This window comes from Prunus avium, chromosome 6 (assembly GCF_965620075.1).
Source record: "Prunus avium chromosome 6, drPruAviu1.hap1.1, whole genome shotgun sequence".
Classification (NCBI taxonomy): Eukaryota; Viridiplantae; Streptophyta; class Magnoliopsida; order Rosales; family Rosaceae; genus Prunus; species Prunus avium.
Window position 1 is genome coordinate 37830580 of NC_142289.1, and position 27210 is coordinate 37857789.

Sequence of the window (27210 nt, forward strand, 5' to 3'; positions counted from 1 at the left end):
ACAAATTACGTGTATCAAGTAAACTCGAAACTTTTGCATGTTTTTGAGAATGAAGCACCCCAATTTCATTCAAGGTGGGAGTTTGTGTAATTTTAATCAATGTGTATATTTCAAGACACATGCTTTGTGCATATAGTTTACCTTGAGCCCTTTCCATATGGTGCAGAAAACAAATGGTTAAGCAAGAAAGTCAAAAGACAGATATAACTTCAACTCCCTTTAGAAAATACTAGAGAAAAAACATAATTAAGGACGATTATTATTGCCATCTTCTTTATTTTAATGTAAAGCGTGGGTTCTTATCCAGATTTTGGACAAAATTGAACTAAAAGGACTGCCGTAGATGCAGCTGGCTGTCATCCATTAATATATCCCATCAATTTTGGTATTTTCTTTTTTGTTGGTTGGCTTTATGCAGGACAAGTTATTTCGGTTCAGAATCAAGAAAAGTATGATCTTCTTCACTTCTTGGAATAAATGGCCTTTATTTAAGACAAAGTTTCAAAACACAAACTAGTTCATTTTAAAATGAAAAATATGTAAAGCAATAGTCTAAGTAAGAGTTCATGTCCAACAAAAATTTATACGAATAAAAATTCAAAATTTTTTTTAAAAAAAATCTATTAAATACATATATACAGATTATTGCAATTTCAAATAAGAATATAAATTTGCTTTTATTCTGAGTCATTTGGAAAGATACATCACAGCTTTGATCCAATTTTGTCGGCCAATTCAGTGTCATCATCTTAGTTCACAGAAGCTTCACAAAAAGAAGTATATGGGGGTACTATACCTTAAATGGTAAAGTAGTGCTCTTTAAAGATGGTCCCTATCTATTGGGAGCCGTTGTTATCCTTTTTCTACGGGCTTCTCTTTGGCTCTAACTCTTTGTAGAAATACTTAGTTGCAATCGGAATAGAACTGTTTTGCTGTCCCGACCAATAATGCTATGTCATATGGAAATTTATCATACGTGTCATAGTGTTATTTGTTAGGAATAACGAAATAGTTCTATCCTCGTATCATAGAAGTCTAAAGGCTTTGAAAAAAAAAAAGTGGCTGTTGAAAACAAAGTTGAACTTCAAGGCATAGAATTAGGGATATGGCTTAGCAAATTTAGTTGAGTAGATAAGGTTGGTTAGAAGACCACCTCTCTTTCTTTCTATGATCTTACTAAAACGTAAACAAAAGAACAAATACTAGCAAAATGTTAGCTCACTAAACCACAATAATATTCATCTTCAAATCCAATGTTTTAACCATTCATCTTTTGGTTACTTGATCTTTTTTATTTGAAATCTTCTCAACAATTATAAACCTCTCAATCCTCGAAGCTAGCTAATATCTGAGAAGCAATGTAATTTAGGAATATTTGATTAATTTTCAACTCATTCTATCACAATTTCATTTCAAACAATCAAAAATTCGTTGCTTTCCTAGCCAAAAAATGAAAAGGAAAATAAAAAATAAAAAATCTTAATCCCATAAATAGTTCATAATCTTCTAAATAAAGGGTTGATTATGTTTCATTTTTATTTCCCCCCTCTGCTGATAGAAAATAAATGGTAAATTAGTAGGTTACACTGGTGGAGACAAAAAGCCATCAAATATGCACAATTTTGTTGACATTTTTTACAGCGTGAACTGTGAAGCACACACTTTGACAGACATACAATACAAGACATGTGTATATTTTTGGTTTGGAAAAACAGTGTGTGATGTTAAGTTAAGCATATGACTTTTGAACCCAAGTTTAAGGAGCAACTCATCACAGTTACCAAAATGACCTTGTTTTCTTAAGTTTCTTACGCATACATACACTTAACACATATTTACATACAACTCATCACGGTATACAGAGTCGCGGACTACGGAGCCAATCAACAAATATCTCTTCACCCTTCTCAGCTCTCTCTCTTCGTGTTTCAGTTTGGCCAGTTTCTTGGGTTGCCACACTTGCTGTGCCTCACATGCCAATCCTTAATCTCTTCGAATCTCAAAGTTTCTTGATCTGGGTTTCCAATATTTCTCTTTCAGATCATAGTTTTTGCGATTAAAATCTTCATTTTTTGAACGGCTTGTACTTCAAATCCACTGACTGAGGAAAACCCATATCGTTATTGGTCTTTTCTGAGTCTCATATGAGTACTTGAATAGATTGCAAGTGATGGTTTTTTGTTGAAGATGCACCTAACAGTTTTCTCACACCAGGTCAGTGTCATATCTCTCTTCTCTCTTTCTTTACATTTTCTGATTGGAATAAGCGTTTCATTGTCTGTTTTATTACTTTCTATTTTTGATGGATTTGGGATTTGGAGGTTGAAGCTATTTGAAATTATTTTGATGCTGGCCATAAGATAAAAGAAATGATTTTGATGGTCAGCTCAGTTCTATCAAGTTCATTATACATGGTATTCATGCTGTCTGATGGATCTTGCTTGTTTAGGTTTTTGAAAGTTACATTTTTTTTTTTTCTGTTCTTCTGTTGCTCTTCTGGGATTTCTAGTTCTGTGATTTTCCAGATAGTAAAGTTTCTTACTTTCATTCCAAAGTTCGGGTCTTTGTGGAGATGCGGCTTTCCATCCAGTTCTCTTAAGTTATGGTTAATTTTGATGTGTTTTCACTGTTGTGAGTAAACCCATAAGAATTTCGATTTTGTTGGCTGAAAAATCTGAATCTTTGTAGTAGTTGTTCATCTTTTAAATCGGTCTCCAGGCATATAAGACCCTATATAGAGTGATACAAACTTCAAATATTTGGCTGAAATCACAGAAGCTCTGTTACGGGGGTTTTTGACATGTAACTTACCATAATGCCTAATTTTCTTGCTGTACAAAAACAAAAGACTGATCTGAATCTTAGAGGTTTCCTTGGTTGGGGGACTTATGGAAATTTATATCTTTACCCAACTGAGGCTACTTATCTTTAGCTTTATCAAGTTGAGAATACCATCGTTTGGAGTCAGAACAATTGGGTTATGGGACCTAGAGTGATGATCTTCTTTGTTTTCACTTGACAATGAAAAGAATGCTTAATATGATGTTTCATCATAAGATGCTTTATCAAATATATGTCCGAAAACGGAACCCAAACGTGGGTAGGAGATTTGGCTTTTTAATGGGGATAAAATATGGTGAAACTGGGGTTTCTGTATTGATGAGGGAGAGAGAGAAGAAAGAGACTCCAATTGTGAACTCCTAAATTTTTTTTCATGTGATAATTAAATTATGAGCTATCTTTACATTTCGGAGTTCATTGGTTATGGGAAGAAGTGGTTGCTGCCTAGTAGCTGTTTAATATATTTACTTGAATCAGCATTGATTTGATATGCTATTGGTTCGCCCTTATGTACACTGTCTAGCTATTTAGTTGGTTTGTATGTTACATAAAATCAATTATGGGATCCGTATATCTTTTGAGAAGACACCACATCTATACTTTTAGGATTGCTTTTAAGTTGTATTATCCTTGTGTTTTACTGGATATTAGTGGGGTTGAATTTCTTTGTCAATTCTAAATTATACCTATAAGTACCTATACATGAAAATGACATCTTTTATGTGTTCTTTCTGGAGCAGAAAACTTTTATTGCATGAACTTTTCTTCTGTGGAGTTTTGAGATTATGGGTAGAGGTAGAGGAAAGGGAAAGAGGTTGACTGTCACCAATCATGACGATCCTGGAAGTGGCGAGGAAGAAAAAATACCTGCACAAAAGAGAAGGGGAAGGCCTCAAAAACCCTTAAAAGATGAGATTGATGAAGAAGAAACTGAGAAAATAGAGGCAGATGACAGTGAGAATGGAAAGGCTGGTATTGCAAGCAAGGAGATCAAAAGCCCCTCTGTGGCAGAGAATGGTAAGAAGAGGAAGCGGTACTCACAGGTGAAGGAGAAGTCAGATTCGGTTAAGGAGGAAAATGGTATTGGGACACGATCAAGCACCGATGACTCAACTAAGTCTAATGGATTTCGGCATAATGGGAGCAGGCGGAAAAACAAGCCTCGTCGAGCTGCTGAAGCCGGTGTTGAATGCAAGTGAGAGTATGGTAACCTGTTGCACTGGTTTCTTCCTTTCCACAACGCCAGAAACATCTCGGGACAGGAAGTGAGACCTAGTAAATCTCTAGTTTTTTCATGATTTTCTGGTTAATTGTTCTTTCTTCGGTAATTTCGTATCATAATTCCTTTTTTGATTTGAATTGTGAAATTTGGAATGCATTCTGATGGATGTAGTTTTCCATGGTGCTATGATATTTTAAATTTTGACTATTTATTTCTTTGCACTGTATAATTTGCAGAACGTATTTAAGGCTTTAACCAGTTGCTATCTTCACAGTATTATCTGTATTTTTTTGCAATTAATGAGATAACATTTAGATTTATATTAGGTAATTTAACTAAAAGGTTTGTATTATGCTCTGTACGAGTAACAGTTCTGAGCAGATTACCTTTTCACTTCCCCCTAATTATAAAATTCTTGCTTCTGTTTTAGAACTTTTTTCAAGCTATTACTCAAAGAGAGTTCATCTTCTCCTTATTTATTTTGGTTTTAAATTATTATTTTCTGGTGTCATACATAACTTGTTCTTGGATTGTCAGACTACCATTTAACCTTGTGACATGTTACAAGTTGGGCTTGCATCAATCACATTTTGTCTGTCTCCAGACTTCACACCTCGAACTTGGGCATGCATGCATACATGCATGCGATCTTGTGTGCGTGGTTAGACACACATTTTCTAGATTTAGACTGGATCTATGCCTTCTTTGCTAGTCTGTAAAAGATTTTAAGCTTACTTCTGCAAAGAAATTCATTTACTTCTGGTGTCTTATATAACTTGGATTTCAGAGTAACATTTAAACTTGTGGCATGTTACAATCCTTTATACTTAGCTAAGCTTTTGTTTCCTTCACTGGTCGATAGTTGGGCTTTGCATCAATGACTTTTTGTCTGTCTCCAGACTTCACACCTCAAACATGTATCTGCATGCATGCATGCACGACATTTTGTGTGGGTACTTAAGCACACTTTTTCTAGGTTTATACTGGATCTTTGACTTCTTAGTTAGTCTGTGAAAGATTTATGCTTAGTTATGTAAACAAACTTGTTTATTTTCATTTAAAGTAAACTTCATTTATGTAAATAATTAAGAATTCAAACACTTTCTAAATATGCCATATATATAAATATGTTTGTTCAGTTAGTGAACTTTACTTTCTTTATTTGTGTAGATAGTTGGAGATTTTAGTGCCGTATATTACCTTGTTCTGTGAGTCTCTTATTTAAGTCAGAAAGCAATTTTTACAGGAGAATATTTATGAGAGGCCCCTTTAACAAATCAAAATTGAGAAAATAAAAAAATTGGTATTCTGAAGCTTTAAGAGGTTGAATGGTTTTTTACTGGAAAGTATATTCACTTTTAAAAATTTCAACAGAAGCGTATTATGGAAAAGAAATAATTAAAGATAAACAAAACTAAGATGCACAAGATTTTTTAGATTGGAAGATTAGCTATGAGTTTCCACTGGCTAGTTAGGGCCAGATCTTTCCCTATATATTTGGAGGTATGTTGTTCTTTGCGAGCCTTGAGGTGAGGTTATAGATAAGAGAGTGGTGATTAATACATGGCATATAATTTCTATATTGATATCTAAAATTATTGACAGAATTTTGTAACATTTACTCTTTATCTTCTTTGAAACGGTTTTAACGAATTGAGAAGAACATAGTCTGTATGTTGATGGTGTTGAAAGCCAAAGACTTTTAGAACTATAAACAACTAAGAATGGATGGAAAAGGATTGAGTGAATAACCAACTGAAGTCAAGGTCGTTGTTTAGACTGTTTTAGCCTAGATAATTCGTGGTTGTGTTTGGACCTGTGCTTGGCCAGTCTGTTAAAGATTTTTGGCTGGGAACTCTTAATCAGTACTTGGAGTTTAACTTCGGTAATTTCTACCATGCTTTAAAAGTAGTACTTTTCTGTGTCTATTATATGTTTGTTTGTTAGCAGGGGAATTTGATCTGTACTTGGTGTTTAAGTTTTGTTAACAAAACGTAGAAACGTTATAGTATATAAATTTTACAAATCAGTAACTAAGCCGATAACGTTGCAATAATACCAAGTATAACTTGATTTATGAGAATTGAGATGCTTAGGGGTGCCTAACCCATGCACTTGTGAAAATGATCTGGGGTGTTTTGGCTGATATGATTGTGGACTTTTGTACTCTAAAAGCTGATATGCTGAGGCACACAATTGATGCATGCTTCATTTTTTATGTCAAATAGTTTAAGGTGTGCAATGCATGTTATAAGAGCCTGATTTGTTTACTAGGAGACCAAAGGATTACTTTCGGAATCCTTGTTAAAGGTTTTGCACTGGCTTGAAAACGTCGAATAGAACCTCACATTGGTTTCAAGTAGTGTTGTATAGCTACTCAGCACTTGAGCAGGTAACTGTTTCACTCAAGGGTACACATACGATTTAACAAGTGAAATTTATATGTTGAACTGATGATGTACCGATTCTAGTGATAATCCTGATTCATTTTATCAGTTGTCATTCAATTGAAGCACTGTTTGTAAAGAATAATGTTATAACCCAGGAAAGGAGGAAAAGAAAAATAGGTTGTTTCTGCTGTGTAATTTACCCTCAGCCACCACCATCTGAAAAGGCTGGGCTCTGAAGCTAGCCTGTGTACATGGCTATTTCTGATGACTGCAATCAATGTCGGATGTCTGATGACAATTGTTTATAGTTTAGACAGTCTTATACTTTTAGCCTATGTAAAAGAGATTTTGGAGTGAGATTTGAGATTCCTATTCAAGCTGGGTACATATCTCTGTTTCAACTATTTTCCATCAAGGTTTTCTAATAAAATGCACAATGTCTCAAAAGATTGTGCAGGAAAAAAAAAAAATTAAGCCACTAGTTTGATGATTTAAGCCAATCCCTTATTTAATATTTTTTGCCAATTGGAGGTCCATTTAATCACCTTCAAAACTGGAACCCTTGAAGAGTTAGTTTTACTGTTTACCAATTGCAGCCCGCTCCTTCATAAGTGCTTTGACTTTGAGGATACAAAATTTATCACCAGTGATGAAATGAGTCAGAATTCTATAGTGAATGAGGCTCTATCTCTTAAATGTTGGATCAAATTGATTAGTTTGATTCAATGATTAAGAGATATGACATTTATGGCCCTAACTATAGAATGACTCACGAAATGTAAGAATTGTGAGTTGGGTCAGTGTGACCTGGACTTGTAAACCAACCTGATCCAAGCCCATTGGGTTAAGAAAAATGGAGAAACGTAGACTGATCCAATATGGGTTTTAATTAAGTGGGTTTAAAATGCAAATGCCTTCATTCAAACATAAATACAGCTTCTTAGTCGTCTGATGACTTTGGGGGTGGGGGGTCACAGTAAGAGGAGGACGAGTGGGTATGGGGAGATGATAGGTGGGGGATTGGGGTTCCTTGTGAGAGTACGTGTGTGTGGGTATGGCTGGCCGTGGGGTTTAGCTACTTCTTTTTTCATTTTTAAATCTTAATTTCCATTCATTGGACCTGACTCAATTAAAAGTCTCCCAAGTCCCGGGATACAAATATGTCATGGAGTTAGAGTATAACCTAATATAATAGAGAAGAATGCCCGTAATTAGGTACGGACTCATAATTTAAAAATTACTAGGGCTAACTTTTAAGTTAATTTTTCCTATCTGGTACGAAAATAATATGATAATTAAAATAATATATTTTATTAATTTATGTTGATGCTTCAAAATGGATGGTCAAGATTGAGTCCAACTTAGAGATGAGGTGTGATAGATGATGGGTGAAGGTGAGGACTTTCAATCATGTGTGTGAAGATTTGGGCACGATATAATGTGTATTTACATTTGTATTAGGAGTTGGGCCCAAATATAAAGGGAAGAAGAGAGAAGCACATGACTAAAGTTCAAACTCAACCTAAGGATCCTGTCTTAAGTGAAGAGTGGTCTCCTTTTATAGGTGAGGGGGGTCTTTATTTCTTGTAATATTCTAATGTGGGACTCTTTGCCTTGCTTAGAATTGCTTCTAGTTGTTTAGTCAGACATGGTATAAACAATTTATATGAATTATTATTGAATTAACACATTAGTTCTATTAGTTAGATCTATTATATGTACTGGTGTGTACTAGTTAAATCCTGAAATCTCTCAATTCTCTTTGTTTTCCCCCAACACAAAGATAAATTGAAGAAAATAGAAGTACTAAAGCTGAAGTTACAAGAGGGATCGATACGACATAGATTCCCACAAAACAATAAAAATAAATAAAAATTAACGCATGAAAGAAAATGTGTGGGGCTCCCCTGATATGACCCAAGCAATGTCACTGTTTAGTGGGACCTGTCTTGTTGTTATTGTTTAGTGGGACCTGTGTTAGTGTTTACTGCTTCTTGTTAGCTGAACCCATCTTCTTCGCATCATCTTCTTGTAGCTGCCTCTGCAATTGAAAAAAAAAAATTTCAAGACTGGGCTGGCTAGGATATATAGGTAGGGGAAACTTTCAAAAAAACTGGGTCGGTCTTCAGCCCTACCTAGACAAGGCTGGTCCCTGCCTGTCTGTAATAACATAAGTGCATAAGTATTAGACGGAAAATATACTTACAGTCTGATATCGACTAATATCATGATGTGCGTTGCTACCCTACTCTTTTTATTTTATATAATATTTTTATTTATTTAACTTTTCCAGAACAATCCCATCCCTGATAGATTTCCCCAGAACAACCACCACCAAACAATCTTATCCGAAGGCTAGCCTTGTTTAGCAACTTGCCCTTATCAATCTTTCCAAATCAAGTATATGACCCACTGATTTACACTTGCCTTATTTACACTAAATTTGCTTCATCTTTTAGATGGACGTTAAGTGTTGTACGTTTTGATTTACTAGTTTCACGTGTAGTAGGTACCTAGTCCCTCTATATAAAGCCCATGCCATATAGCAGGAAGACCCAATCCTCCACTTAGACTTAGTTATGGCAATGCAATTGCGCTCTTTGCTCTTGCGTGTGCTGCTGCTTCTCCTTTGCTTTGCATTGGCAAATACCAGTGCTTCCAAGACAGATCGACACATTGTTTGTGCAAATCTCAACCGGACCGATTTCGATTCTCTTGTACCTGGGTTCACATTCGGCACAGCTACCGCATCTTATCTAGTCAGTCTCTTAATTTGGGGCTTAATTACATACGTACTCTTTAAATTTGTTTTATTTTGTGTTTCCTATAGTTACTTAGGTTTAATGTAATCCGATCAGTTAGCATAATCCATGCAGGAATATTGGCATCTTCATTTGGTATATATATATGTGTGTGTGCACTGTGCACAATATTTCAGTTGGAAGGTGCTACAAACCTAGATGGTGGAGGACCAAGTATATGGGATAACTTCACCCACAACCATCCATCCAGGTCTGTTGATTCAAACAATCAGCATTTATTCAACACATCTTCATTGGCACTAGTATAAGAAACCATAAATTAATGTCAGGTTTTGAAGAATTTCAAGAATATTAACTCGTAAATAAGATACTCTGGTGAGAGCTTCTTTCGACCAATTATTGTAACCATACAATCTCTAATACGTGCAGTTTTACCTCAAAAAGATTAGTGCATCAAATTCAATAGATTTTTCGTTGAGTCTACTCAACTTATTCTAAAAATATGTCATTGTCGTGTGTGAATCAAAATTGAGACATCCCAAAAGAGTGGAGACAACTCCACTAAACCAAAGGAGATAGTTAGAAAGAACGTTATAAAAAATTCAAGGCTATGATATTTAATACACACACAAGTTTACGTCATACGACTTCCATGACCTTTTGTGAATTTGATATTCACCAGAATGATCTTTTCATTGATAGGTACAATTGATTTATACAAGAGTATATTAATGTAGAAGGAAACTAATCTTGCAACCTATGAGACTAACTAGGAAAGTAAAATCCAAATTACAAAAGGAACGATACTAATTGATATTTTACAAATTGATATCCTAACACTCCCCCTCAAGTTGGAGAGTGGATATCAGAACTCTCAACTTGCGAAAAAGATTGTTGAATTCTTCTTTTCCCAATGCTTTGGTAAGAATATTGGCCAAATGAGACGACGAATTCACACATGTCGTGTAGTAATGGAAACCGCCAAACTTATTAAGTAACGGAACGTGATTGCGTCCATTAGGACTGGGCATCTAAAGCCAAAATACTGAAACCATACACTAAACATACCGTACCAAACTGGTTTCATACCGTTTCATTTGGATTGAGGAGATATTCGGTACGATACCGTACTGTATCAAGGGAGTATGGTATGGTAGCGGTACCAGGTATTTGGTACCGGTCAGTACCGTACCGTACCGAATACCTGAAGTATAATGTTTTCATCTCTCTTTCTTGTTCTTTGTTTGGTTGTTGTTGCTGTAGAGCAGTGTAGTGTCTTAGATTGAGATTTCCCTGATAAGTAATAAAAAAAACAATCCTCAAATCCAACAGATACAATCCAAAACCTCACCCAAACCCACCTAGCCAAATCTATCTATCTCTCCCCTTGTTGTTTATCTGCATGAAAACCCTAACAACATTCACCTTTTCCAAATCCCAAAATCAGATCCAACCAACAACATTTAAAATCCAACTACCCAAAACCCACTTCTTTAAACCAAATAACATTCATGACCAATGATCTAACCTCAACGCTCTTCAAAACCCCCCAGTCAGAAAGTAGACAAAGATTCACCTATTCTAACTGACAACACCATCATCCATGTCTGCTAGCTACTATATATATATAATCCTCAAGCAAGCAGCTTCCTTAGAACTCTATATATTGATTTGGTTGATTAGGATTTGGATATTGAATATGTTGAATCTTTGAATCTATAACTTAGTCATCACTTATTTTGGTGAATGAATCTGTTGAATATTGAATTGGTTGATATTTCCGATGAGCCATCTGTGGCTGGCAGATCTGGTATAACATGATCAATGTAATTTGTCTCCATTTTCCTATTCTTAAGTGAAGATTGATAAAGATCCGCCAAATGCTTCAGCATATGGCATGTACGCGCCCAATGTCCCTTTGCGCCACATCTGTGACAAGCGCATTCAACATTTCTAGGCACATGGCTTGTTTGTGCTTTCCCCTTGTTTCGGGATGCATTTTTGCCGCTTGTGGATAGATTGCTCCTTGGACCCAAGCCATATGAATGGGCACTACGATCTTTTTTATTCCCTTGCCAGCGGCCACGCTTGCCTCCTTGCCCATATCTGTGGATACTGTCACGGGATGAGATGACATTCACTTCCTGAGATGCAGCATTTACTTCAGGAAGTGGTGCTGAGGCTGTTGGGCGAGATTGGTGATTTTTCAATAAAAGCTCATTGTTCTGCTCAGCCAACAAAAGGCAAGATACCAGTTCTGAGTACTTTGTAAAACCACTATGCCTATATTGTTGTTGCAGGAGCACATTTGAGGCATAAAAGGTACTCAGAGTTTTTTCAAGCATATCCTTCTCAAAAGATATTTTCACCACATAATTTCATCAGGGAGGTAATTCTGTGCATTGCTGAGTTGTACTCAGACACTGACTTGAAATTTTGGAATCTCAAGTGTGTCCACTCATATCTGGCTCTTGGGAGGGTCACCTTCTTTTGGTGATTGTATCTTTTGCATAAGACTTTCCACTGAACCAATGGGTCATCAACCGCCACGTATTCATTTTTCAGCACTTCATGAATGTGACGGCGAAGAAAAATCATAGCCTTTGCCTTTTCTTCAGGTGATGCATCACTTCCATCTACAATTATTTTTCCAAGGCTGTTAGCATGCAGATGGATCTTGGCATCCAGGACCCATGATAGATAGTTGTTCCCAGGACCTATGATAGATAGTTGTTCCCATAAATGTACAATAGTCCAAGGCAGCAAATTCCAGTTTTGCCAAGTTTACCATCTTAAAAAAAAAAAAAATTTGAGATGTATCAGAATTTTCAATAATCTTTAGACTTAATATATTTTTGAACTTCAGGACAAAAATATCTTGCATATTTTACCCGAAACTTTAGGTTCGGGATTTGGGACATTAAGCCATTTCTTAATAGGAACTTCAGGGCCTTTAATTGTTTGAGGAACTTTAGGCCCTCATTATTCATATATATATATTAACTGATGATAAAAATAAAGTGCTATAAATAAATTTGCTGGTATTGATGATAAACCCGCACCATACTTTAAATAAAATTAAATGTGTGATAAAGTAAATGTGCTGGTATTTGCACTAATTCTACTCTATATTTTTAAATAAAAAGTAAAGGCATTGTGTGGACGATAAACCCGCGCCACACCTTTAAATAAATACTGTTGTATGGGTAATAAACCTACACCATACAGTAAATAAAGTAAATGTTAAAGGCAGTTGTGTGAACGATAAACTCGCGCCACACTTTTAAATAAATACTGCTGTATGGATAATAAACCTAAACCATACAGTAAATGCGGGGATAAAACCACCACCTAATGTATATGAAGTATATAACATATTATATATTGTGGGTAATATAACTGCGCCACTATTCAAGATATAATAAGATGGGTTTTAAGATCACACCATCATTTTTATTACGATAATATGTGTTACAACATGATGGGCAATGAAATTACACCACCATAAAATAACAATATAGGGTATAAAACAGGACCATTCCAAATTACAGTACGAAAAAATAAATTAAACAAACATGGATGAAACAACATAAAAATTGTGAGAATACGAAAAAGAAAGTGTGCATGTCGTCGTAGTAGTAAAGTGAGAGGAGACATATGACAGAGGGGAGACAGAGAAATAACCACATAGTGTTGAGCAGGGAAAATTTAGAAGTAAATAGGAGAGACTATCGTGCTGATAACATGTTATAAAAATAATAATCAGAGTATGAAAAATACCACTGAATATTGGGAGTACAATTGTATTTGCTCTTGTGATTTTTACACTGACAGAACTTTCTCCCTCTGATAAAACTCTTCTAAAATAAAGCTCTCACACTCTCGAATTTCTGACTCTCTGTTTTCTCTTTGGATCGGTGTATTCTACAACTGAATGAGCAAGCCTATTTATAGGCAAATTGGATGGCTTCCCGTGGATGTATAGTGAATGAATTGGCAGACAATGCATCTCCAAAGTCTTCATTGCCCAGCATCATTATTTACCTTTTGAATATTATTTTCTTCTTTTCTTTATGTGGTCTCCACCACTTTCTTTACAACACCGGTTTTACAACTTTGGACCTTGTAGTTTTAATTTTGGTAATTTATCCTTGTATTTTTAAATTCGGATCAATTTAAGGACACGTTTCAATTTCTCCCAATTCCGTTAAGTTTTGACCACACATGTCCCTCACGTGAAGGGATATTTACAAGAATATTAACTTGTACATAACAAACTTTGTTGGGTGCCTCATTAATTAGAATCATTATTGTAACGAAACAGTCTCTAATTTCTCTTTTACGTACACACAAGTAGCAAAATACTAAGAATTGGAGGCCAACGTTTTCAAGATTTGAATCATATATTCAATGTCTCTGCATTTGCATAGATCACCGCTTTCAAGATAGTTCATGTTTTTATTGCTTTGATAGTTAATTATGTTGTTTTGTTTGGCTCCACAACAATTGAGATAGGACGTGATGGAAGGTTGATTTTTCCTCTTTCTAAAATGTTAACACACACAATCTCATATCAGAATATTCTCTCGCTTTTGTGTGTGGAATTGCAGTACTAATCTTTAGTCTAAAATAAAGTCTAGAGCCCATGGTAGACAATCCAGTGGACACCAAATCCATCCAAGATATCATTAGAAATGATCAAGACAGAGAAGCAGCATCCGGAACAGCCACGCATTATTTGCCAGCTTGCTTTCTTTCTTGATAAGGATGACAATATTAAATTTTTTTTAGGTTTTCTTTCTTTCTTTACACGTGGAAGAGATAGAGAGAAATGAGATGGGTGGGTGGGGTTGTTGGCTTTTGGTTTTTCTTTAATAATTAAGAAAAAACAAAAACAAAAAGTTAATTATGATTGCATTGATGTGGTGAGGGTATACATTAGATTAAGAGTTTTTCTATTTAAACCTTACATTTTCTTTGTTCACCCTAACACTTAAATTTTATTATTGTGTAAAAAAACAAAAAATGTCATCCAACTTCATACTTAACCCACACACCCCACCACTCTTCTTATTGGCACATCACAACTAACCATGTGATGTGTCGAAATAATTAGTAAAAGAAGATGAGAATTGGACTGCCTGCATAACATTTTTCATTCCACAATATTTTGGTTAAACAAGGTGAGAACTATACCAAAAAAGAAGCTTTGTAGCGTCTCTTTGAGTTCCTAACTTTGTACAGTAAATGAGATGCATTGGCTACATACATTAACAGGAGAAAATGTATAGATGCATTGCCTACATATTGAATTATCCTCAAGATAGCCACTAATAATGGGATAATCGAAATTATTATAAGAACACTCGTATAATATTTTCTTGATCTAATATGGTTTAGCCTCAACAAAGACCAATATTTATTACTCCCTTTTGCCAGTGAATTTCAGCATGAAAATCTTTTCTACATTGTGTGTGGTAAATTAATTGCTTCTACACTACTGGAATCCAGGGGGACCATCTTGCATCTGATAGCAAAGTTGGCTCCTCTTCCCCAACTCTCATCTGTATCTAGTACAGCTCTATAAATGCAAAGAGAGTTTGGTAAATGTGTTTTTATCTAGGAAAGAAATAATAAAAAAGTAATGCTACTACACATTTGACAACAATGTTTTTATCCCTTTAAGTAATGTGAGATTGAAGTGGGTGTTGGTTTGGGGTGTGGGGTGTGGGGTGTGAGGTTGATAAGTTTTTATTTATTTATTTTCTGCTGGGTGTATATTTAGGGGTAGCTTGGGAAGATAGTAGAGTTTTTTTAGAAATTGTGAAAATTTGAATTAGAAGTTGGTGTGAACTTAGAATATGGGGTGAACAAAGGTACGTGCGGGGTTTAAATAGAAAAACTCTTAGATTAAAATGGTGAGTAAAAATGCTCTTTTAAAATTAGAGTAATGCTAAGCTTACCACATTTTTATACCACATTATGTACCACCTCTCTAATAGAGATAGAGCCCACCAATACAATAGGGCCTACTTTTATTAGAGAGGTAGTACACAATGTGGTATAAAAATATGGTAAGCTTAGTATTTTCCTTAAAATTAAGGGCGAGCTCGTTCTTCACAAGTAACGATCAAATTCTAAAAGAAAAAATGTAAGAGAAATTCAAAAGAGAAAAACGTTAAAGGAATCAGACAAGTGTCAAAATCCCATTTGTTTTTTTAGTATGAACTCCTAAATTTGAAGGAGTCAAACTTTTTCTTATATTTTATTATTTTACCACTGTTAGCGTAAATGGACTTTTGAATTTTCACCCCCTCTTTTGGTTTTGGTGTCGTCGACGGTCATAGATCGAATCTGTCTTTTCCCCTTTAACAACGCACTCTCTTTAAAATTGGGGCCCCCGCCTGGTGGGGTAGGTGAGTGCGGGGGTGAGGTGTGTCCACCAATTAATTATACCTATTAAATATGTTTCTTCTCTACTAATTACGAAACTAATTAGCATCGTTAATTGCATGCTCAAAAAATATTTCTGTCTCTCTCATGTACTCTGGAAATTCTCCATCTAACTTACCTCCCTTATTTTACGCAATTTTGCACTTTTTACATGATTAATTACGAATTATAATTTTCTGCATGTATTTCTTTCTTTGCATCTCTTTTTACTTTTTCAGACTCATTTCTAACTTCCGCTCATAAAAAATGTTTTGATCTTGAATTGATTCATGGTTTGTCTTCACTTCGTATTGTATTTCACTAATTTGAATAGTCTGTTTTATAAATATTCATTCAAAGATCATCTCTGTAAAAAATCACTCCAATCCAATATTATTTGACCACTCAATCAAATGATTGTAATTTTAGTGCTTTCTTGAAGCACCGTGTTCATCGAATTTATTGGACACAACTAGATGTCAAAACGGTTTCCGATTTATCTATTTTTTTTTTTTCCAAAAATGATCTATGAATGTAGACTTGAAAGTTTAGATTGTTTGAATTATTGAAAAAAATTTATAGTGGCTCAAAGGGTGTCCCTCAAATATTATTTAAGGGATCCCTCAGTAGAAGGGGATTGTATATATGTGTGTATATATATATATATATATATATATATATATATATATATATATTGGTAGCAGACTCATGTACCTACATATTAGTATTCACTTTTTGTTTTTGTTACACAAAAATAACAAAAATAGCTTTTCACAAATAAACTAATTTCAACATGACATTCTATAAAAAAAAATTGTTCAAGTCCAATACTTTAGAAAAACTCCACGTTGTACTTTCAAGAGAAAAAAATGTCATGTTAGAATGAGTTTATTTATAAAAAGCCCAAACAAAAATTTATAATTTTCTTAATAAATCCAATAAGGAAATTGCCTATGGAAGACTTAAGTAGTTAGCAAATTTTTTTTTTCATTCAATAGTGCTTAAGTAATCTTCAATGTCCACCAATTATAGGTTTCTCTAATAAGCGAATGAATTAATTGGTGTCGAAAATACCTGCCCCTACTCATCTTTATGGGTGACCTCCTGCTAATTGTTGATTTATATTACTGGCAGTGGTGGATATGTCCCTATTAATAATAAATTGGGTGGGGAAGTATCTTTTTTTATTTTTTATTTTTTATTTTTTATTTCCTTCTCATAAGTATATTTCTTTCTCATAAGTATATTTCCTTCTCTCTTTATTTAGAATCCAAATTTCTTTTCTTTGTATGTGAAAATTGAGAACCAGTGAAACTTCTTCACTGTCCGCCCATGTGGGGTTGGGGTTTTGAGTGGTGGTTATGGTGATTATGACATTGAAATTGGGGGAGAAAGGACAAAGATAAGGAGTTGCTGGTTAGGCTCGGTAATAGTTTTTTTTTCCTAGTTTATTTTTAACGGGTCGAATATTCGCGAATTGTAAGGGGTCGTGTTTGGGTCTAATATTTGTCACCTGTTAACACGACCAGTTTGCTAGGTCTACCACTGATTTGCAAGTCAAAATCATTTTCTACTGGACTAGACCCCGTTTGCAGGCGGGGAAAATTTATTGCCCAAGTAATTCATTGAACTTCAACAATAACCAAGAATAGAAAGACACACACAAATAGCTAGCTACCTAGCTGTTGGCAGGCAGCAAATGCATCTTACATTCACATACATTTCAATCCCTTGGATTTCGTTTGTATCAAAGAGCAATTAACGCCGAGAGATAAATATATTCTCAAACCAAGGAGCAACTGTTCGCCCATGATCCGAAGAGCAAGAGAGTTTCCATGATTGAGAAATATGTTTTGAGTATTGAACGCTAATGGAGTTTCCAAAAAATAATTACTAATTATAGGGGGAAGTGACGCTACATTAGGGTTTAGGGCGGCAACAGCAAAACCAGATTCTACTATGCCACTTAAAGATGGTCCCGATTGGATATTTTGGATTAGTTTTTTTTTTTCCAAACAAGGAAAAAGTCATCAACTTATTTTTCCAAAAAATTATTATTAATTATGATTTTTTTGGCAATGTTAGAATTCACAGACTATTATCTGAGTAATTTGGATTGTTGGTTATGAAGCTCAATAGCTAAGAGAAAATGAACACACCAGAAAATGCTCAGAGAGCTTGGAGAAGATGAAAACGAAGAATGGGTCTGTTAACTCATTACCAATTCACGCACAAGTTGTGCAGTACAAATAATACCTTTAGGAGAGAATATTCCTCTCTTACATCAGCTCAATCTAGCCATCCAAACTTCTATCCTATGAGATAGAGACACATGGCAACAACAAACACTCACATTACAAACTAATGTCTTAGCCGTCCATTGGACTATAATCCAATGGCTCACAATTAAGTACACAGCTTAAACAAGCTTAATGGATCTAAACGAATATTTCAGCTAAATATACTTATATTTCAACACTCCCTTCTAAGTGTTTAGCTGAAATAACCCCAAGCTTTCTTCTCAAATACTCAAAACGATCTCTAGCCAATGCCTTGGTAAAAATATCAGCAGTTTGCTCTTCTGTTTTGCAGTACAATAGATCGATTTCTCCATTTTGCAAGGCATCTCGGATAAAATGAAATCTCCTGTTGATATGCCTTGTCTTATGATGATGCACAGGGTTCTTGGTTATGGCAATAGCAGAGGTATTATCACATAGGATTGTAGTAGCACTTACTTGTTCTTCACCAAAATCTGAGAGAACAAAACGCAACCAGATTGCTTGTGCAGTAGCTTCTGCTGCACTAACGTATTCTGCCTCAGCAGTAGACAGAGCTACACTACTTTGCTTGACTGAAGCCCAAGAAAACACACCTGATCCAAGATTAAATGCATATCCAGAGGTGCTTCTCATGTCATCCTCACTTCCTGACCAGTCACTGTCACAGTAGCCAATGAGTCTAGCTTCTTTTCCTTTCTCATATGTAATGCCATAGTCAAATGTGCCCTGAATGTACCTCAGTACCCTTTTTGCAGTTCCCATGTGTTTTCTAGTAGGTCCATGCATAAATCTGGCCAAGAGACTTGCTGCAAACATAATGTCAGGCCTTGTTGCAGTCAAGTACAACAGGCTGCCAACAATCTGCCTATAGACTCCTTCATCAGCTTGTTCACTTCCATCTTCCTTGGATAGCTTTTCATTTATTGCAAGGGGAGTAGCCACTGCTTTACAGTCCTTGAAACCAAACTTATCTAGCAATGTCTTAGCATATTTCTTCTGGTGCAAGAAAATATAAGACTCCGTTTGAATCACTCCTAACCCCAAGAAATGGTGAAGCAAACCGAGATCAGTCATTTCATATTGCCTCATCATTTCAGTTTTGAACTCCATTATCAAAGCTTTTGAACTTCCAGTGTAGATAATATCATCTACATATAATGAAACAATGATAATACCACTTTCTGCAGCTTTAACATATAGGGTTGCCTCACTAGGACTTCTCTGAAAACCTGCCCTGGTGAAGTAGGAATTGATTTCCTCATACCAAGCTCTTGGAGCTTGCTTAAGTCCATATAATGCCTTCTTGAGTCTATACACTTTGTCCTCTTTGTTCTTAATCATAAAACCAGGAGGCTGATCCACATAAACCTCTTCATGCAACACTCCATTCAAGAATGCCGACTTCACATCTAACTGAAACAATTTCCACCCCTTTTGTGCAGCCAAAGCCACCAAAGTTCGAATGGTATCCAACCTAGCAACAGGTGCAAACGTTTCATTGAAGTCAATCCCTGGTTTTTGAGAGTAGCCCTTAGCCACTAGTCGAGCCTTGTTTTTCTGAACTGTGCCATCCAAGTTCAGCTTGGTTTTGTAAATCCATTTGACACCAATTACTGGTTTATCAGTCGGTCTATCAACCAACTCCCAAGTCTTGTTCTTTTCTATCATTTCTATCTCGTTTTCCATTGCCTTTTGCCATGCTCCATCCTTCATAGCCTCTTCAAAAGTCTCAGGCTCGATAATACACAAGTTACATCTTGCATACACTTCAGCAATACTCTTGTATTTCAAAGGTGTGTGGTCAACATCCGGTGATCCTGAGTCAGAGTCAACCTGCCCTTCTTCTGAAATTTCTTCTTGACTCAGGCTAGAGTCACTAGATTCCTCTTCTCTCTTGGTGAGTGACTCATTAAGAGGTATAGAGATATCACTTTCTTTATGTGCATTCCAATCCCAAGCAGCAGCCTCATTGAATATCACATCCCTGGAAACAATCAGTTTTCCAGATGTAATATTGTATAACCTATAGCCCTTTTCACAGCTGCCATACCCCAGAAATATACATCTTGTACTAGCCACATCGAGCTTCTGCCTTTGTTGATTTGGAACATGTGCATAGCACAAAGATCCAAACACTCTTAAGTGTTTAACTCCTGGCTTTCTGCCACTATAAGCCTCAAATGGAGTTTTCTTGTCTAAGGCCTTGGTTGGACATCGGTTCTGAACATACACAGCAGTGTTTACTGCCTCAGCCCAAAATTCTAGAGGTATTTTCTTCTCAACCATCATGCATTTAGCCATCTCCATAATCGTTCTATTTTTCCGTTCTGCCACTCCGTTTTGCTGTGGTGAATATGCCACAGTCAGCTGCCTTTCCAATCCCATGTCTTCACAGAATTTGTTGAATTCATTGGAAGTATATTCTCCCCCTCTATCACTTCTTATTCTCTTCAACTTATATCCACTTTGCAGCTCAACAGTGGCTTTAAATTTCTTAAAGACATAAAGAACTTCAGATTTGTATCTCAAGAAATATATCCAACACATACGAGTGCAATCGTCTATGAAGGTAAGAAAATACCTATTTCCAGCCTTGGTAACAGTCTGCATAGGTCCACAGACATCTGTGTGTACCAACTCGAGTGGACTTTTGGCTCTGCTTGTTGTTTCCTTTGGAAAAGAATCTCTGCAATGTTTTCCAAAAGCACACCCCTCACATACTTCATGTACAAGCTCAATTTCTGGTAATCCAAGTACCATTCCTTGATTTTGCAACAGCTTCAAACTGGTGAAATTCAAATGCCCCATTCTCCTATGCCAAACTAAGGATGACTCTACAGTTGCTCTTAGTGCAACCTGCAGGGTTGAGTGAAGTTTTAAAGGAAAGCTTCTATTGCCTCTCATTTGCACACTTGCAACCAGATTTGATAGGGAACTATCATCATAAATCTCAGCCTTATTGGCACCAAAAATCAGAAGATATCCATGCTCCATCATTTGGCCAACACTGAGCAGGTTTTCCTTGAGACCAGCAACTAACAGTACCTCTTTGACATACCTTCTTCCCATCTTAGTGTTAACAACCAGATTTCCTTTTCCAACAACATCAATCAATTGTCCTGTGCCCATTGCCACTTTTGCAGTTACATTCCTATCAACATCAACTAGCATATCTTCTCTACCAGTCATATGATTGCTGCATCCGCTATCCAAATACCATACATCATCACATCCTTTTACATTAGTAGTACTTTGATTACTAACATAAAACATGGTTGGTGTGGATTCGGTCTGAGTAGCATAGTTGAGCTGTTGAGGTGATTTCTTGCTGTAGCAATCCTTTGCAATATGGCCAAATTTATCACAATTGTAACATTTTGGTTTTCCCTTAAACCGACATTCACCAAAATGTAGCTTGCCACAATGTTTGCAGGGGTTTCTAGCTCCATCAGTGGGTTTATTATCCCACTTTTTGCCTTTTGTTTTCCAATTCTTTTGATCTTTAGAACCACTCTGACTTCCACTATATTTTTCAGATTTGGGATTCACACTAAGGCTAGCAAAGGCTTTCTCAGTCTTATCTCCAGAATGCCTATCTAGTCTTAATTCAAAACTCTTCAAAGAAGCTACCACTTCTTGAACCTCAATTTTATCCAAATCCTTAGAATGCTCAATAACAGAACAGATTGCATCATAGGCTGATGGCAAACTGATTAGTAGTTTTTGAACAATTCGTGCTCTAGCCAAATCCTCTCCATAGCTCCTCATTTGGTTTATCAGATCAAATAATTTGGTAATATAAACAGAAAAGGACTCATCATCCCTCATTCTCATATATTCAAATTCTCTTCGTAAACCTTGCAATTTAACACTTCTAACCTGTTTATCACCATGGAATTCCTTCATCAAGATATCCCAAGCACCCTTAGAGGTTTCTTCATGAGAGATTCGAGGGAAGATCTCTTCAGACACAGCTCCTTGAATCAGACCCAGAGCTTTGGCGTCCTTCATGAGTAGCTCAGAGACCGTCATCTTCCCAGCACCACTAGATTCTTCATTTTCTTTCTTCTTTGCTTCAGATTCGTCAGCTCCCTTCGAATCTGAGCATTCGATTCCCTTCTCAACCAATTCCCAAAGCCCATGAGATTTGAAAATGGTTTTCATTCTTATGCTCCAGAATTCATAGTTCTCTCCGCCAAAGATCGGCGCTCTCAACTCACCACCTCCAGACCCTGCCATGGTAGACACAGATCTTTCAAGAGAATGAGTTCTTCAAATCGCAGCTCTTCACAGATTCAATCGCCCAGCTAAACAACCAAACCTGGCTCTGATACCATGTTAGAATTCACAGACTATTATCTGAGTAATTTGGATTGTTGGTTATGAAGCTCAATAGCTAAGAGAAAATGAACACACCAGAAAATGCTCAGAGAGCTTGGAGAAGATGAAAACGAAGAATGGGTCTGTTAACTCATTACCAATTCACGCACAAGTTGTGCAGTACAAATAATACCTTTAGGAGAGAATATTCCTCTCTTACATCAGCTCAATCTAGCCATCCAAACTTCTATCCTATGAGATAGAGACACATGGCAACAACAAACACTCACATTACAAACTAATGTCTTAGCCGTCCATTGGACTATAATCCAATGGCTCACAATTAAGTACACAGCTTAAACAAGCTTAATGGATCTAAACGAATATTTCAGCTAAATATACTTATATTTCAGCTAAATATACTTATATTTCAACAAATGTTACTTGTGGTCTTAGAGCATCCACAATGGACTCCTCTTAGATAAAATTTAGGGAGGAAGTGAGAAAACCCACCTCCGACAATGCTCCCTTTCCAACTCCTAAAATATGGAGATCTCTAGGAGCTCCTAAATATGAGGAGAGAGAAAGGACTGCTAATGAATCCCTATAATTAAATGTTGCTTTACTTTAATAATATTTTAAGTATTTATTTAATGCTAACTAATTATTATTATTATTTTATAGGAAGAGGGAACATTTATGCTAAACTAAAAATAGAAATAAATCATTTATGATTCCCTAAACTAGAGAGCATGATTGAAGTTGAAATTTTATAAGGAGCTCCTAAAATAGCTTTCTAGTGTTTTTAATTAGCTAAATTTGCTAAATTTTAACTAAAAAATAAGGAGCATGATTGTGGATGCTTTTATAGTTTGTCGATTTTACAACTTTGATTCCCATAGTTTCAATTTTGGTAATTTGATCCTTGTAATTTTCAATTTGGATGAATTTAAGGATACATTTCAATTTCCTTCAAATTCTTCTCAATTTCATTAACTTTTGATTATGTGCCTCTCATGTGGAGGGGTATTTCAGTCTACCCGAGCCATCCAACAGTAAAACACAAGCTAGAGGTCTTCTCATTTATCAATTTTATTAGGTATGATTTTGGGGCTTAGGGTTTTGAAAAAGATTTGCACTCTAAGTTTAAACCGGGAGGAATTTGACTTGAGTGGGAGTGTCACATAGTCAAAACGTCACAGAATTTGGAGGAATTTGATAGAAATTAAAACGTGTACTTGAATTGCTATGAATTCAAAAATATAACTATAAAAGTGACAAAATTCAAACTACGGAACCAAAGTTGTAAACCTAGAAAATTACAAAGATCAAAAGTGACTTCGTACTTTTATTTATTTATTTATTTTTATTTTAACACATGGCATAGAGGCAAAGTGACGCTACACCTAGGGTTCAGCAGCAAAACCAGAATCTACTATGCCACTGTAAGGTGGTCCCAACCCAATTGTAGAGGTAAAGTGACGGCTACACCCAGGAGAAATTATAGAATGATACCGTATCACCACATCAGCCAATGATACTTCCATTCAAAATTTACCATGTGTCATTTTTAAAAACAATTAAAACTTTATTTTACAGCTGGACATAAAACCCAATTATAACCCTTTGAAATAAAATTAATATATCATAAAAAAGATAGAACCGCCCACCCGACCCAGTCTCCTACTCGCACTGCCCCCCTTGGTCACCGCCCCCCTCCACACTCTCTCCTCCTTCTGACGCACTTCAACAACTTAATCATATATGAATCCTTCATTCTCACCCTTTCGATGGCTACCCCAAGACCCAGTTATATTTCTCCTTTTGAAGGTCTCACTCATTTGTTTACTACTAATTTTCAGATTGTCATCAAATCTGTAAAAGCTTGAGGGGAGAGGTGGGTGTTAATGATAATTGAATTTCAATGCTTAAGATATTTTGCATGTGCTTCTGTGGGTTCAAGAGACCTTTCAATTTTAGAGAGAGAGAGAGAGAGAGAGAGAGAGAGAGTAAAGGGAGGCAACGGGGTAAGGGGTTGGGTTTGGTGGGTGGCTTCTGGGGTCTTCTCTGTCCTTTTTGCTCTTTTAATTTCTCTAGGGTTTAGTTTTATTCTGAATGTGAAAAATAGGTTTTAAATCCAGCTGTAAAGAAAAATATATTTGTTTTTATTAAAAATTGACACATGGCAAATTTTGAATGGAAGTATCACCAGCTGACGTGGTGCTACGGTACCATTCTATAATTTCTCTACACCTAGGAGTCGGATATTTGTAGTACTATTCCTAGATTCCTAGAGACAACTTCTATCTCTGTCTGTCCTGAATACTTTAGCTAGTCAGTGCCCTTTGCTCGCACAATTAAGGTTTCAACTAGTCAGTGCCCTTTGCTCTCACAATTAAGTCAACATACATTGCTTTTTCTAATGTGGACTACAGTAATTAAACATATGGTTTTCAATGTCTAACCAAGGCATTCTTACAAGGATACAATTCTACACTAATACCACTACAAGATAACATAACTAAATACTAATTCGCTCTGACATCAGTGGCACATAATGAGGTGAAAAGTTTCCGAGAAAGTTTGAGAAAATGTTACTTGCATTCTCCAATTTAATATCTAAATAGCTAAATTACTTTGTGCTTTTAATTACCAATAGTCATGTAATATGTATATTTGGTTTACAGACACACGCACACACTAGTGTACATGATATGATCGTTATAAGGTACTAAAATCACATAATTTTATTCTCTAGACCTTTAGTGCTTGAAGTTGAAGGGCACAATTTGTGCATAACTCAATTGTAGATCCTTAAGAAAACATTATACATTGAAGATGAAATGCTTAATTGTTAGCTTCATTCTTATAATTATGTATATATTTTGTGTCATTATAGGAAGATGTGGGGATTATGAAGAATATGGGGTTGGATGCTTATAGGTTGTCTATCTCATGGTCCAGATTGTTACCAAGTAAGTTCATGATCCGCATCTATAGGTTTGACTTAATTTAATTTCTATTTGTAGATAGGTACGTATTTGCTTACTTGATTGTTTTGTTCTAATTATTATAGATGGAAAGCTAAGCGGGGGCGTTAACAAGGAAGGAATTGAATACTACAACAATCTAACCAATGAACTCCTACGCAATGGTGATACATGGGTCTAATCTCATATATCATCCCATTATACATCAACATCTAATAAGAGTTATATGCACTCATCATTTAATCAAACTTTTAATTTTCTTTCATGCTATATATATACAGGCATAACGCCATTTGTGACAGTCTTCCATTGGGATGTTCCCCAAGCCTTAGTAGATGAATATGTTGGTTTCTTAAGCCCTCATATTATGGAAGTGATAAATTTTACCCTTTGTATAATATTCATGATTTACTGAAATAAATACTAATGTATATAATAATATGTTTTGAAAATGTGTCACACAGTGATCACTTCAAAGAATATACATAACTTTGTTTTAAGGAATTTGATGATCGAATAAAGCATTGGATCACATTGAATGAGCCATACGCCGTTAGTCACCATGGTTATGCAGTCGGGATCCACGCACCTGGACGATGCTCTGATTGGCAAACTCCAAGCTGCCTCGGTGGAGAATCGGCTACTGAACCATATTTGGTGACACACAACCAACTCCTTGCTCATGCAGTTGCTGTAAAAGTATACAAGGATAAATATCAAGTCATTTTAATTATTTTTTTCTTTTTGCATATTGAGGTCATAATTAAGAATTCCAAAATAGTCTAGAGTATTTAATAACAATAAAATAGGGAATACTTTTTTTATTTTATTATTGAGATAAATAAAAGTTGACTGTTTTTTTTGCTTTAAATTAACAAATATTATTATTATTGAATTTTCGTGTGTAGGCATCTCAAAATGGTGTGACAAGAATAACAGTAGTGTCACACTGGATTGAGCCCGCTTGGGTCAAAGGAAGATATCGATTCTGCATCTCGATATTTGGATTTTATGTTTGGATGGTAAGTATAGTATTAATTTATATATAAACTCAATTAATAAATGTTTATTTCTGAATTGTAATATTGGCTAGCAATACTTTATATAATACTATACGCTCATGCTTGGAATTTCCATATTTTTGTAGGTTTATAGACCCATTGACAAGTGGTGACTATCCGCAGAACATGAGGTAACTTGTTGGAGAACGATTACCGGTATTCACGGAAGAACAATCCAAGCTGCTAAGTGGGTCATTTGATTTTCTTGGATTAAATTATTATTCAGCTAGATATGCAAGTGATGTCTCTAAGGATTATATTGCACTTCCAAGCTACGTAGCAGATCATCGCGTTAATATTACAAGTGAGGAAAAATTGAAAACTTAATCCTTCTAATTAATTAAGTTCTAAGAATAATTAGATTCTAATATTCATATTTATCTACGTTGTGGCAGCTGAGCTTAATGGGGTGCCCATTGGTTCACAAGTACACATCAAATTATTAGTTTAAGCTATTTGCGTTTGGACAATTAATACATATATATATATATATATATATATATATATATATATTTATATTTTATACACATACTTACAAATATGACTCCTATATATATATATTGTTTTACTCATACAAATATAACTCCAAAAAATCTCACTAATCTTCAAATGGTATTGCAAGCTGCTTCAGACTGGTTATATGTTTACCCAAAAGGAATCTACAAGCTTTTACTCTACATAAAGGAAAAGTATAATAATCCACTTATTTACATTACAGAGAATGGATTGAAACGGCACTTAAAACTCTCGTCGCACTGGTTGAAAAGTTTCCTCAAGAAGTACTCAAGTATACTAAGAAAGAAATTCGAGTATATGTGGACGATAATGCTAGGGACACCAAAGTTAGAGGTGAAATTTAAATCCCATATGATGAATAAAGTACAACGGCTACTCCGTAGTTGTTGTGCAA

General features: G+C 35.5%; 1 protein-coding gene and 1 pseudogene across 1 annotated transcript; both read left to right on the plus strand.

The window, feature by feature from the left end:
• The first annotated feature begins 1846 nt into the window (after nt 1–1846).
• Nucleotides 1847–4270, plus strand: LOC110771119 (uncharacterized). Its single transcript, XM_021975366.2, has 2 exons — nt 1847–2214; nt 3582–4270. The coding sequence occupies exon 2, from the start codon at nt 3627–3629 to the stop codon at nt 4038–4040; it is 414 nt and encodes a 137-aa protein (XP_021831058.1). The 5' UTR covers nt 1847–2214; nt 3582–3626; the 3' UTR covers nt 4041–4270.
• A 4762-nt stretch (nt 4271–9032) lies between these two features.
• Nucleotides 9033–27160, plus strand: LOC148294158 (cyanogenic beta-glucosidase-like; annotated as a pseudogene).
• The last annotated feature ends 50 nt before the right edge of the window (nt 27161–27210 follow it).

Excerpts from the sequence above, each read along its gene's own strand:
- LOC110771119 (XM_021975366.2), top strand. The coding sequence starts at position 3,627 with ATGGGTAGAGGTAGAGGAAAGGGAAAGAGGTTGACTGTCACCAATCAT.